General features: G+C 44.6%; 1 protein-coding gene across 3 annotated transcripts in view; it reads left to right on the top strand.

Annotated features, from left to right (window-relative positions):
- WASHC5 (WASH complex subunit 5) overlaps positions 1–9314 on the top strand; it is a 28583-nt gene extending 19269 nt beyond the window's left edge. For 2 of the 3 annotated variants that reach the window (XM_066335769.1, XM_066335758.1), the window contains exons 23-28: positions 1304–1407; positions 1866–1995; positions 2112–2208; positions 2599–2752; positions 3377–3464; positions 4627–9314. In XM_066335769.1, coding sequence (XP_066191866.1) covers positions 1304–1407; positions 1866–1995; positions 2112–2208; positions 2599–2752; positions 3377–3464; positions 4627–4683 — 630 coding nt within the window. In that variant the 3' untranslated portion in view covers positions 4684–9314. The remainder of the gene's footprint in view (positions 1–1303; positions 1408–1865; positions 1996–2111; positions 2209–2598; positions 2753–3376; positions 3465–4626) is intronic. The other variant, XR_010745367.1, reaches the window with a different exon arrangement.
- Positions 9315–14989: the final 5675 nt, after the last annotated feature.

Below are 14989 nucleotides of genomic sequence, written 5' to 3'. Positions count from 1 at the left end.
CAAGAGTCTCTTCCAATCTTAATGGTTCTGTGATTCTGTGGTATTTTAATCTGCTGATTTTACAGAGTGTTGTATTACATGGATTTGGAATTGTGTAGCATCACGAGTGAGGCAAGCAAGAGCTGGGTTTGCAAAAGCTCATGAGCTTCATTTGTATGAGCACCTTGTTACCAATTTATGACCAAAAGCCAATTGTGGTTTCCAATTGAAAATTTATTAATTATTGCAAGCAAAGCAAAAGCATTTTCAGCGCTGGGCGACAGGGGCCTCTTCGTCCCGCAAAACTGCCGCGCCGACCCGGGGTCTCTGGTGTCCTCTTATACAGTTCTGTTCCTTGTTGATGTGACTGTCCTTGGTGTACTTGGCGCATGTCCATCTCCGTGTTGCTAGGGTCTTGATTAGTCTTCTTCAGATGCGGTTAATCGTCGCAATTAGCATGTCCCTGGAAATGTTTATCTCAACAGGAAGGGGTCAGTAAAGTTATACAACTTACCTGTCTCCTTTCATCCTTGATTTAGTGAGCAGACATCATTATCTATCTCCTTTTGTCCTTGATTTAGTGAACAGACATACCTTATCTATTTCCCTTCACCCCTCGATCTAGTGAACAAATGTACTTTATTACATCTATTTCCCTTCACCCCGATTTAGTGACCAAACGTACTTCATCACACACCTCACACTCCACAAAGTGCTTAGCTCTGAGATTCATAAGAAGTAATTCACCAAAACTGGAGTCTGGCACTAGAGATCTGATCTAGGCAGTATCAGGAGCTCTTGAGACTCCTCACAGTGCCTTGTGACCATGATGTGCCCAAGGATAAAGTTTGGAGCAGTAGCATTTCCCAGACATGCCTTGCCACAGAAGGCATTGTAATGTGCTGAAGATTTAAACAAGCTGGCTGTCCCATTATCTTGGCACCAGTGTTTTTCAGAGTGCTGTGAATGTTTGTTTCTGTTTCTGGAGTGGAGGAAAGGCCAGGAAAGGAGAAGGTTGACTGCAATGAGCTTCTCTGATGTTTTTTTCTCCTGCTATGCTGACCCTAAGAATTACAGAGAGGTGGGAAACAGAGTACAGGCATTTTCCCTGACCAATGAAAAGCAAGTTGTTTTATACCTGTTACCTCTTTGTGCTCTTTTCCCATGGCCTGTACCTGCAACCAGGAACTCTGTGTGAACTTCTGGCGCTGTGACAACATCTCTGCTCTTGAGTGCACTGTGCAGTTAGGGGCAGTCTTTGACTCCACTCTTCCTTCTTTGCATTCAGTCTAACACACCACCCTTTTTGTGTTTGTATCAACAGGTTGGTCAGATGCAGATTTTAAGACGACAGATTACCAATGAATTAAATTATTCCTGCAGGTTTGATTCCAAGCATTTGGCTGCTGCTTTGGAAAATCTCAATAAGTAAGAAGCAAAATGTGCTGAAGAGTTGCATGTATGACTGTCGTGTAATTGTTATCAGCTCAGCAATCCTTAAAATTTAAATTACAGCAAAATGTGGAATCTGATTTGTGTGCAGGTTTTTGTTGATCAGTATTTGAATTTTAACCCAGGAAAAACATTAAAAATAAATACTTTGCAAGTAATTAGTTTGAACATGCAGTTTCTAATAGCATTCGCTTATACCTGGTTCTGAAGTCATATTTAGATGAGGAAAAGGAACAGAATATTTGTGGTGCTGATTTTGAATCAAATACGATGTTTGTGAAAAGGTACTGTGGAAAAGGTGCTTTACTCTTGATTGTGGCCATGTAGAGGTTTTGTATCTTTGAAATTTTTTATTGGTATGACATGTGGCATCATGTAAGGTTTGTTCGGGGATAACTTTTAAAATTATTGAATATAATCTGTTTTCCTTTTAGAGCAATACTGGCTGACATTGAAGCACATTATCAGAATCCAACACTACCTTATCCTAAAGAAGACAACACTCTTTTGTATGAAATAACAGCTTATCTGGAAGCTGCTGGCATTCACAATCCATTAAATAAGGTCAGGCTTACATTCTGGTGCCTGGTGCAGTTTGCTTTTTTCTATTTTTATATTAACTTAGAAAAAAAAAATATGTAGAAGACCTGTACTAGTCTTTTTTTTTTTTTTCCCCTCAGATCTACATAACAACAAAACGTCTGCCATATTTTCCTACCATCAACTTCCTATTCCTCATTTCCCAGTTTCCCAAACTTCAGTACAACAGAAATTTAGGTAATGTGTAAGTTGTTTGTCTAAATCTAATTAAAACCTGTGTGAAATTATCTGTAGAGAAGATAGCAAAATTAACTGCATAGAAAATACATAGTTCCTGACTTTCATCTGTGATGTTCATACAGTTTTGTTAGGGTAGGAAACAGAATCCAGACTCCTGGATTTCTCATTCTATCCTATGCCTTAGTTAATATCACTAAGCCATTCACCATGGAAAACATGCAGTTGTTACATTAGCTTTGAATTTTTTTGTCTGGGCAAGCAGAAGTGAAGACAGCAAAAAAACCATGAAGAGTATATTACGTAAGTTAGCCTGTGCTATAAGAATATGTTCTTATATGTTTTATATGTTTTATAAACACGTGTTATTTGGGGGTTTTTTCTGTGCAGGAGTGGTGTGCAAGCGGCCAGCTGATCAAATTGACTGGCTTCCTTTGGTTCTGGGGCTCCTTACCCTGTTGAAACAGTTTCATTCAAGATACACAGAACAATTTTTGGCTCTGATTGGCCAGTTTATTCGTTCAACCATGGAGCAGTGCACAAGGTATCCTCTTTTACTTTTTACCCCAAGTATCACCTCTGTGAAGAGGACTTCAGCAGTGAAAAAGCTCTGCTTTTTCATTATTTTTGTTCTAGGAGAGCGTAGTTGACATTTGCAGTCTTTCGGTACTTGAAGGGACCTTATAAAAAGGATGGAGAGGGTCTTTTTACTTGGGCTGACAGGGACAGGAAAAGGGAGAATGATTTTAAGCTAAATAGGGGGGATGTTGAGATGAGTGTTGAGGAAGAAATTCTTTCCCATGAGAGTAGTGAGGTAATGGAAAGGTTTCACAGAGAAATGGCGGATGCTCCATGCCTGGAGGTGTTCAAGACCAGGTTGGATGAGCCCTGAGAAAACTGGTCCAGTGGAAATTGTCCCTGCCCATGGCAGGGCTGTTGTAACTACATGATCTCTAAGGTTCCTTCTAGCCAAAACCATTCCATGATTGCATTACATGATAACAATATATTTTACTAAATAGAAGATTAAAACACTATTTCTATTTGTAATGGAATCATATGGCACCTAGTGGAAATGGTATTATTTGAAGGCCGGCATTTCAGGTAATTTAATCCAAGTAACTGGTTGATTAGCAAGAGTGTGATTTTCATGGTGGTTTAAATTTAGCCAGAAGATTCCAGAAATGCCTGCGGATGTAGTGGGTGCCCTCATGTTCCTGGAGGATTACATTCGCTACACCAAGTTACCAAGAAAGGTAAGAAAGAATTCCATGTCTCTAAATGTGCCCCTGAACACCCCAAGCATTTTCCCTGTAAAAAATACCAGGGAATCTGTGCACCCACTCCACTTTAGCCAATGAAGGGATCTGGTCAGATCTGCCCACACCTCTATTTGTGCTACAAATGAGCCAACATAACAACTAACAGGTCAAGGTCCTGCTGATGCAGAAGCTGCCCTGATTTGTAGAGATGAGTCCCATTACCACAGGAATAAACAGATTAATACTGATAAATAAAGGATTTCACTTCCTGCCAATTTCAAACAAATTAATTAAATTCGGTCTTCAGTGTATAAAAATCTGCTAAATTTAATCTTCAGTATATAGTGCTGGGGGCTGTTGGGAAGGAAGGAAATAAAATAGAAGTTCCAATATGTTTCCAAGTAATACTGAACTTAGCAGTATTCTAAACACAGGGCAAAAAGCTAATTAGCAAGTCTAAATTTTGGTGAAACACTGTATGCAGTCTTTTCTTCCCCTCCTGCCAAAGCATGATTTCCCAGGCAGCTTTCTTGTCTCACATGCAAGTGAAGTGCTAAAACTCTACTTGTAGAGAGACTTTATTTCAGGTTTAAATACAACTTAACTGCATTTGAAGATAATGTTTCCTTCCTTCTGCCCTTCCTTCCACCCTTCCTCTCTCTTTTTCTCTCTCTCTTTTCTTTCTTTCTGTCTTTCTTCCTTCTTTCTTTAGTATTAAATATAAGTCTAATCCTGTTTGATATATACAGGCTTTACCTCCATGGTTCTTGAATCAGCATTCAATAGCCATTTCCAGCTAATACTCTCAATGAAGGGAGATTGTTCCAGTCTCCTCTTGCCAGCCCACAATTCTGTGTGGTAGAAGGTCCCTGTGTCAGTCCTGCAGCTGTGGCTGATGCTGTGTGGAGGCACAGCAGAGAGGACAGCAGCATTCCTCCAGTCCTAAACAGTACCTGTGCTCCTGGCATCTCCTCCCTGCCCTGGCTGTGCTGTTCTTTCCTTGCTTTGTGCCCATCCAGGAGCACATCCTGGTGGCAGGGTGGATCAGGTCTGTAGTGTGTGTGCTTGAGTCACAGATTGGATATGCTCACTAATGGATGAATGGTCAACAAATGGATAATGCAGATGCCTGACTGTGCCTTTCTGTGCCCCTCAGGTTGTTGAAGCACACGTGCCAAGCTTCATTTTTGATGAATTCAGAACTGTTCTATGAATATGGAAAAGGACTAAGGCTTTTCTCCAAACCTGAAATGAGGAGTTGGTGCCTGAGGATGAGGCAAGTACCAGTGTTCAGAACTCTGTCTTTTCTGTGCTTCAAGGCAGTGCCTACAGCTGTCTCTATGAAATGTAACCATCAGCACTAGACTGTATAACCCTTGTTTAAATCTTGGCATGATATGCAGCCTGTATCTCTACTAAACAGTGTATATTTTGTACTGTACATTATAAATGCTGCATGGAATTGTTTATGTATAAATCCTTTGGGATTTTTGTTCTGAATAACTATTTGTGCAAGTTTGACTTTTGTACCAGAAATGAACAATGAAATTGGAAATAAAGGTGTTGGATAGTTTGCCAGGACTGATGATTCCATATACAATTTTTTTTTTAGAAGAACCATGAGTGAGAATGCATATACAGTGTAAATAGGTTTGATGTTTGCCTGTATACTACAAACAGCGTAATTCTGTAGAGGACACAAAATAATTAAGTATTTACAGCTATAAAGAACTGTTAGACTAATTAAAGACACAAAAATTAGCGTAACTGTAACATGACTAATGTTGGGAATAAGGTGTTTAGTCACATAATTTTCACTCATGGTACATGCCGTGTCCCAACATTAAGGGGAAGGGAGCACCCAAGATTCATAGATGCTCATGATCAAAAGGAATGACAGAAGTAAGAGGGTCCACAAAAGTTCAGTAAGTTTTATTAGTAAATTACATGCATGGCCTGGAAATTGGCATGTTAATCCCTGGCCTCCTACCTAGGCACACAGCAGCGGAGTTTGGAAAAGGAGTGGGATGAAAGGTGCAGTAGCAGGGCAAATAGAAAGAGAGAGAGATGGATTAAAGAGGGGAGAGAAAGAAAGGGAGAGAGAAAAAGAAAGCACCAGTCCTGGCTCCAGCACCAATCCAGCTGATGGGGTGTCCTGGGGCACACACCCAGGCTTTGTGGGGGTATTTTTTTATAGATAAGTTTTTCCTGCCCTAGAGATAAGTTTCTTGGCTGTCTTGTGCTTATCTCCAGGAGCCAGAACAAGGATGTTTGTCTCAGACATCACATCCCTTCCTCCTATGGCCCCTTTTCCAGCCACAGCAATCCTTGGCTGTTATTACCAATAATCCTTGATTGGCTCAGCTTTTGGAGTTTGCTGCATACACGAGCCCACTTATCTTCCAAGCTTCCATAGTATGGAACATTTTACACCTGGCTTAATTATCTTTTATGGGGCTGCTGCAGAATTGCCAGCAGGATATGTTACCCTATCACAGGGACAGCTTGGTGATTATCACACTGAAAAAGAGGAGGCAGATGCCACAGCTAAAGGAAAAAACCCATGCTGTCCAGCCCACACTCCTGCTTATAGCAGGGCTGCTGGCACAGGGTGCTCAGGGCCACAGCCACTTGAGTTTTGAGTATTCCTGAGATGGAGACTCCACGGTCTCTCTGGATGTTCTGCCCAGGTGTATGACCACCTAAACAGAGAAAGAAGTTTTTTCTTACGTTAAAATGGAATTTCATGTGTCTCAGTTCTTCCCCATTGGCTGTTGTCATTGTGCACCACTGACTGTCAGTGACTGTCACTCTTCTTTACTCCCTCCACCCACTGAATATTTATCCACATGAATAATATCCCTCTAAGCCTTCTCTTCTCCCAGCTGAGCAGTCCCAGCTCTCTCAGCCTCTCCTCCTATGACAGGTGCTCCAAGATGTTAATAGTCTCCATGGTCCTTCAGTGTGTCCTTGTCTGTCATACAGGGGAGTCCAGCACTGAACTCAGCACTCAGATGTCTCTTGCCAGGGCTGAGCCAACAGCAGGGCCATCTCCTCCACCTGCTGGCAAATGTACCAGCAGCTCTACCTGATGCAGCCCAGAAGGCTGGTGGTCACCACAGCAGAAGTGAACTGACTTTTCCCAGGATTCCAGGGGAAATAACTTTTTCCCAGGAACATAGCAGCTTTTCTGCCATGTTGTTTTCCAGCAGTTGCTGGACTTCATGAACTTTGCATTGCACCACTTCTCCAGCGTGTCCAGGTCCCCCTGAATGGCAGCACAACCCTCTGCTCTGTAGCTGCTCCTTGTGGGTTTGTATCACCTGCCAGCTGCTGGGGGTCTGTTGCCCTGGTCATTAGCAAAGACACTGAACAGTACTGGCCCCAGTATCAATCCCTGAGTGCAGCACTAGGAATGGCCTCTAGCTGGAAATCATTGTGTTGATCATGATCCCTGGGCCCCACTGTTCAGTCAGTGCATTAAGTTTGGGTTTCCCTTAGTAAATCCATACTGAGTACTCCCAAGCACCTTCTTTGTATGTTTGGGAGTGGTTTCCAGGACTATTTGTCTCACCTTCCCAAGGTTTGTGGTGAGGCTAGCTGTCCTACAGCTTTCCTCATCCTCCTCCTTGCTGTTCCTGAAGACAGGAGTGATGTCCAGGCCTCAGGATCACCACTGTCATTCACAGGACATTGAGAGTAGCCTCTCTCTGACACCTGTCAGCTCTCCTCACATCCAGGAATGGATCCAGCAGCTCCCATGGAATCCTGTATGCCCACATTGTTTAAGTATGTTCCCCTATTGGCCCTCCTCTGCTGAAGGACTGAGTTCTGATCTGTGGGCCTCAGCACCACTGAGTGTTGTTTGACCTCTTACCAAATCAGCCTTTGCAAAAGCTGAACCCATGCCGCAGTAACCTGGTTTTCAGGGTGGGGAAGGATTTTAACTCCTGCATTCTGTACCAGCAGCTGTGCTGGGAGTACAGCCCTTCCCTCTCCAGCAGGCAGGGGCTTGCCCAGTACCCAGCTCCCTCCCCATCCACACAAGAGCTTTGATGCAATCTGAGACACAGTAGCTTTCCCTGGCAGCCAGTGCCTTCCTGGCCTCCACATCTCCCTCCAGCTGTGCTCTAGGTGGATGAACAGCACAGTGGTTCAGGCAACTCTGACAAGAGCCCTGATGTCAGCCCTGCTATACAGCTCTGGAGAGTTGTGCTGGGTTACACATTTCCAGGAATGGAGGAGCCTGGGCTACATCTTACCGTGAGTGAAGAGTATCAGCTGAGCTGAGAGTGGACATGATTAACACAGCAGTGGCTGCGCTCCTGCACGTACACCAGAGGTGGGGCAGGCTCTGAGTCAATCACTTTATAAAAATCTGTACAGGTCATTGCACTCTGCTGAAGGGTGGCACAGCAGTGATCTCCCCTAAAGCACAGAACCACAGGATCACTTGGATTGGAGAAGACCTCCAGGATTACCAAGTCCAGCCTTTGATGGAACACAACCATGTCAACTAGACCATGTCACTGAGTTCCACATCTAGTCTTTTCTTAAACACCTCCAGGAATGGTGACTCCATCACCTCTCTGGGCAGCCTGTTCCAATGTTTAATCACCCTTTCTTTGAAGAAATTCCTGCTGGTGTCCAAGACCTGAACCTCCCCTGGCACAGCTTTGAGGAGGGACATCCTTCAAAGTTACTCCTTCAGACTGAGACCCCTTAGCCATCATCTGATATCCCCAGCAAGGTAAGTAACAGTGTTCCTTAGGCCCAGAGTTACACCATATTCTAGTGGCATTATCCAGCTGTTGTTACACGTGTAAGAAGTAGCAGTGTATCACTGTGAATCATCATTTAAGTAATCATCAAGTCACAAATTCAGCTGTTGCTCTGTGGTGGAGTTGACTTTGGCTGGAGGCCAGGTGCCCATTGAGCTTCTCTGTCACTCCCTTCCTCAGATGGAAAGTGAGAGAAAATAAGATGGAAAATGACTTATAGATTGAGATAAGTGAGTTTACCCAAAGCAAAAGCAGAAGTTTGCACATGCACAAGCTAAGAAAAGAAAAAAATAAAATGATTCTCTACTTCCCATCAGCTGCTTCCCAGGAACCAGGGCCACAGCAACAGAGCAGCTGCTATGGAAGGCAAAGATTGTAAAAAAATAAATGTGCTCTCTTCCTCATTTTTGTAGCTTTTCTATCTGAGCTGATGTCATATGGTATGGAATACCCCTCTGGGGAATCTGAGTCCTCTGTCCTAGCTTTGTTCCCTCCCAGAATCTAGCCAACCTCCAGCCCCTTGATGGGCAGGGAGTGTTGGAGAGGCAGTGCTGGTGCTGTGCCAGCTCTGCTCAGCAGGAGCCAAAACTCTGGGGAGTTACCAACACCTTTCAGCTACCAATGTAGAGCACAGCCCTGTGAGGGCTGCTGTGGGGAAAATGAACTCCATCTCAGCCAGACCCAATACCTACCCAATCACTCTTTGATTACCATTTGATTTTCATTCAGATATCAATTAGTCACCATTTATTCATTGTTTGATCACTAATAAAATCCTTTTTGTTAATCTCATGATGATTGCTCTTAATGCAGTGACAGGTGAAAGGAAACAGCAAAGCCTCACACTGCAGAAAATTCCTGGGAAGCACAGAAGAACCTAGTTTACACATTATCTGAGAACAAGAAAAGCATCCTATTTCTTTGAAAGCCTGCAAACCTTGAGTAAACTAACTTTATTACCGACCTGCAACTGGGTTGTGTGTGAAGGACTGAACAAAGATTCTCACACTAAGTGTATAAGTACTGTCTTAACTCTGTAATAAACAGATTCATTTTGCTCTCAGCTTGTGAGTCTCATTTTCATATGCCACAGACAGGTACTTGTGTGTAGGCACTGTATAGTGTAGAATGATGCTGATGTGATCTGACACATGAAACAAGAAAGCTCTGATTTAATTATCCCACACTGGGCTTGCAGATAACATCCATATGCACTGTCTGTTTCCAGATGTCATTTGCAGGAGAAACTAGCCTGTATGGGGTAGAAAATGTAATCACCAAATGCATTCTAGAGAGAGCAGCACCCATGTATGCCCTACAGCAACCAGCAAGTGCCCTTAGTGTACAAAGGTGTCCTGGTTTTGGCTGGGGTAGAGGTAGTGGTTTTTCCCAGTGGCTGGTCAGAGGCTGTGTTTTGGATTTGTGCTGTGATAATATAGAGATGTTCTTGTTATTGCTGAGCAAGGCTTTGCACAGAGCCAAGGTCTTTTCTGCTTTTCCTACAGCCACACTGGTGAGGAAGCTGGGTGTGCAGGGACGGTTGGGAGTAGACACAGCCAGGACAGGTGACCCAGACTGACCAAAGGGATATTCCAGACCATGGGACATCATTCTCAGTATATAGAGGGAAGAAGGAGGAAGGAGGGTATGTTTGGAGTGATGGTGCTTGTCTTCCCAAGTCACTTTTACATGTGATGGGGCCCTGCTCTCCTGGAGATGGCTGAACACCTGCCTGCCTGTGGGAAACTGAATTCTTTGTTTTGCATTGCTTGTGTGTGTGGCTTTTGCTTTCCCTATTAAGTGGTTTCTGTCTCAACCATGAGTCTTCTGGCCTTTACCCTTCCAATCCTCTCCCTGATCTCACTGGTGGTGGAGTGAGTGAGCAGCTTCCTGGGCCTTGGCTGGGGTTAAACCATGGACAACAGGAAACAACCAATAAGCCAACACCAAGTTTCCACCCCCCATAAATACCTGTGGTTTCCGAGTTACCGTATGGCCAAGCCCAAGCCATGGTGGTGGCACTTTACAGCTCACCTTTGGCACAGAAAAACCCAGGTACTGGATCTGAATCCTGCCTGGTGATGTCAGTAGAGATGGAGACCTTGGAGCAGAATAGGCAGCATTAGTCAGGAAAGTTTTCTAGCATCAGAAAAGACGCCAGGCAGGACAAGTACCCCAGCATCCCAAGAGAGCCTGTTGCAAAAGTTTCTCTTGCTTCCTGTTGATTCCAAGTTGAAAGAGAAAACTTGCCTAGAAAAAGGAGTGTAAGGCTCAAGGTTAACAGGATCACTTTCCAGTCACTGAAGATGTTTTTAAGGGTTCAAGAGCAGATGGAGGTAGGGGTCTGGAGGTTTCCTGCAGATGACCCTATCTTATCCCATCTTGATGAGATTTATGTGTCTGCAACAGGTTGTGCATCAGGATGGGATCCTCATCAGCAAAATACACTTCAATCCACATCTTAAAAAGCAAAGCAAAAATTAGCCAAAGGCTGTGCACATCCACCACATTCCCAAAATAGCAACCAATGACTTGTTACCAATGTTACTCTGCAAGAGTTTCTTCCAGCAGACCCAAGTGCAAAGCACTTGATAAAAGCACTGTTCTGGCATAGGAAATGCAGAGGCAGCAAATAGATCCTGTCACAGGGAAGGTGGTAAAGTTTTGTAACTTAAAACCTTAATAGCAGGGTTTTATTTATGTTGAAATATAGGTGAGGGGTACATTTATGCCACACATAAAAAGTATACGAACCAGTGCCCAGCACTGTGCCCAGGAGCCTCACATCAACCTTTAGGTCCAGGATTCACAACTTGATTCACAACTGCATAAAACATGTCAGGACCCATCCTGTGGTGCAGCATGGCCCACACCAAAAATGCATCAGCCTGGTTCACCCAGTGTTGGCAAAGGTCCCTCCTCCAGGATACTCCCCTTTCCCTGAAGTCATATCCAGGAGAAGCCCGTGCCAAGGCCCTCATGGGCAGAGCAGCACCAGCGGGGTGGGAGCAACCACTGTCCTTGGGCGTCTCCCAGTGCAGGTGGAGCCTTCATGCTAACAAGCCACAGCAGGGACCATGGACCCTTATCCCTCTGCAAACTTCCCCTGCTTGTCCTGCCCTTGAAGAATCCAGCCTCAGAGCTTAGAAGCACCCGTAAAGTCAAACTCACACTGCTAATACTGCCATGAATGTACCAACACCACTTAGAAGCCAATGCTTGTACATATAATTCTGTACGCGTTTACTAGGCAAGACAAATTTTCAGGACCATATAAGTATCACCCCCCTACAACAGGGCTATCAGAAACCACACCAGGAAACAGAGTGTTAAGAGGCCCTTCCCTGAATGAAGGATGTGAATCTGCATCTGAAGGAAACCAGCTGCATCACAGAAAACTGAAAAAGATGTAGTTATGTAAGAATGGCTCACATGTAAAAAAGGTGTTGAGCTGAAGAAAACTTTTATGTTCCCATAAAAAAAACAAATTAGCCACTCTAATAGCTTAGGTGGAACCATCTAAAATTAGATGAGTATTCAACACACCCCACTGGGTGCTTCTCAAGAACTGCTGACTACCTGTGTTCCTATTGCCTTAATATTAACGACTATTTTAGCATTTGACCCGTGGTTCTGCCGTTTGTCATTGCTGGATTGGTAACCTGTCCTTGAAGATGATTTTAAGTTCTAAAACCTGGATGAAATACCAAAATTCCCTTCCTCCATGGCCCTTCACTATCTCTACCTTCTGAAAATGATTCCAGCAAAGGCCAAACACTTCACTCTGCCAAATACTTTACTTCTCTTGACTCCACCTGAAGCTCCTGCTCTGCCATGCACCAGTCAGTGCAAAGGCCCATTTCAAGTAGAATTGTCATTTGTTTGCTTCAGCCCTTCACTAACAATTTCCAACCTCCTGTTTACCTTTTCATCTGGTGCTGCCAAGTGGGTTGAAGCATGGAAAGGATTCCAGGACAATTTCAGTTGGGTTCCACCCATCACTGGTATTGGACAGCAGCACAAAAAACACCTGTGTGACCAGGTGGATGATTTGCTCAGCCTGGTGGCACAGCTAAAGAGAGAAAACAGGATGGTTAAGGAGCATCAGGGAGTCTGAGAAGGAGACAGGCTGGTAGAACCTGCCTCCCTGTGACAGGAACAACCACCAGAAAAAAAATATGATCAAGGGTCTCCTGTATCTTCCCCCCAGCAGGCAGAAAACAGTAGTTCCAAAGAAAGGAGTAAATGGATAAAAAGTAAAGTCCTCACTTGGGCAGCAGATTAAATCCCTCCCTGTCCACCTCAGTCCCCCAGGTGCCTCTGTACAGTATGCTTGAGGCTCTGGAGGTGGATTGCCAGTCAACATGTGATGAGGATGAAGATCCAGCTACACCAGAGGTGTTGACAGGGTCAGAAAGGCCTAAACGAGATATCACAGCCACCTCTGTGAGGAAGAAAAGATGAGTTGTAGTTGTAGGTGATTCCTTTTTAAGGGTAACAGAGTCTAATATGCTGGATAAATGCTCCTCTTAGTAAAGTCCGATGCCTGGAAGTTTCCTGGAGTTGTCCAAGTTCAGGACAACTCCAGGAAACTTCCTAGCCTGGCATAGCTTTATTACCCATTACTGGCATTCCACGTGGGTGGTAGTGGAGCCACAACATCCCAGTCTAAGAGTCATTCAAAGAGATATCAACACCTTGGCTTGCTTGGTAGGGTAATGTGGAGCACATAATTCTTCCTCTACCCTTCCAGTTGCTGTCAAAAACAAGAAGTAAGAAGCAGATGGACCAGTCTTATTCATGGCTCTGTGGCTGTTGTCACTGCCATTTTGGTTTCTTTGACAATGGGATGGCCGACATCGCACCAGGCTCGCTGCCATCAGATGAGATTAACCTTTCCCAAAAAGAGAAGGGGTTCTTTGCTCAGGAGCCAGTGGGGCTCACTGATAAAGCTTTAAACTAGACATGCCAGGGAAGAGGGATAATATCAGGCTTGCCCATGACAAGCTGTGGGAAGATGCACCAAGGTTAAAGGGACAGAGTGAGGGCCCTCAGACAAGTGGCTCCAGAGGTGTTGAGCACATTGGAGAACATTGTAAATCGTATGGAGATGAGCCAAGGACACCTGGGATAATAGAAGCAATCAGGGAAACATCAGTGAAATATCTCAAAGGAATTAAGGAGTGCCCCTCTAAGAAGGTGACACAGCTGAGAGCCCAGCTGAAGAGCCTCTACACCAATGCACATGACAAACATGAGCTGGAAGCCACTGTGCTGCTAGAAAGCTGTGACCCACTTGCCTTTGCTGAAACTTGGGAGGCAGATCCCATGACTGCAGTGTGCCTATGGAGATGGAAACCTTGTGGTTGGTGTCACTATAAGCCACTCAAGAAGGGGAGCCAACTGATGAAGCCTTCATGCTTCAGCTGCAGGAGGCACCACACTCACAGACTCTTGTCCTGCTGGGGGACTTCAACCACCCTGACATGTACTGGGAAAGTAACACAGCAAACTGTGAGCAGTGCAGGAGAATCCTGGAATGTATGGAGGGCAGCTTCTTGGGCCAGGTAATAGACAGCTCTGCCAGAGGGGACAAAATACTGGACCTGATGGGCATGAATGCAGTGAGCTAATCTGAGACATAAAAATTGGAGGCAGCCTGGGCTGCAGTGATCATGCAGTGGTGGAGTTCACACTCCTACAGAATACAGGTCAGGCAAAGAGTAAAATCAGGACCCTGAATTTTAGGGACAATAGGACCCCCTGGAGACTGCCCTCTGGAACAAGGCAGCAAAGCAGAGCTGGCAGATCTTTAAAGATGCTTTCCATAGAGTATGAGAGCTCTTGACCTTCAGGAGCAAGGAATCAGGCAAGGAGAGCAAGAGACTAGCATGGCTGAGTAGGGACCCGCTGGTCAAACTACAAGGGCAAGAAGCAAATGAACAGGCAATGGAAACAAGGACAGGTAACCTGGGGAAAGTATAGGGATGAGGTTTGGTTGTGTAGGCATGGGGTGTGGAAGGCCAAAGCATAGCTGCAACTGAACCTGGCAAGACTCAGAGAATAACAAGGACTTTTACAGGTTTGTAATTAGAAAAGGAGGGTGAAAAAAGAAGCAAGGGTGAAAAATGAAGCTGGTAACAAGGAACGAGGACAAGACTGAGGTACTCAACAAATTTTGCTTCAGTCTTCAAGGGAAACCTTTCCTCCAGATCTACCAAGTTGACGGACAGCAGGATGGAAACTGAGGGAACAAAGTGATTCCCACTGTAAGATCAGATTTGTGAGGAGCCTGAACATACAGAAGTCTGTGGGACCCAACAAGCTGCCTGACAGAGTCCTGAGGGAATTAGCTGATGTAGTTGCCAAGTCACTCTCCATGACATCCAAAAAGTCATGGCATTCCAGTCCATATAACTGGAAAAGGGAAAATGTACCCATCTTTTAAAAAGGTGAAAAGGAGGACCCTGGGAACTACTGACTTGTCAGCCTGGGAACATCAAGATCCTCCCAGAAGCTGTGCTAAAGCACACGGAGAACAGGGAGGTGATTCCAGACAGCCAGAACAGCTTCACCAGGGAGAAGTCCTGCCTGACCAACCCAGTGGCCTTCTGTGATGGGGTGCATTCATCTGTGGACAAGGGAAGGGCTACAGATGTCAGCTCTCTGGACTTCTATAGGGCCTTTGACAAGGTACCCCACTATATCCTTTCTAAATTGGAGAGATACAGATTTTGT

This window comes from Sylvia atricapilla, chromosome 1, assembly GCF_009819655.1.
Source record: "Sylvia atricapilla isolate bSylAtr1 chromosome 1, bSylAtr1.pri, whole genome shotgun sequence".
Taxonomy (NCBI): Eukaryota; Metazoa; Chordata; class Aves; order Passeriformes; family Sylviidae; genus Sylvia; species Sylvia atricapilla.
Note: the sequence above shows the minus strand (reverse complement) of the source record. Positions and strands in the feature narration are given on the sequence as shown.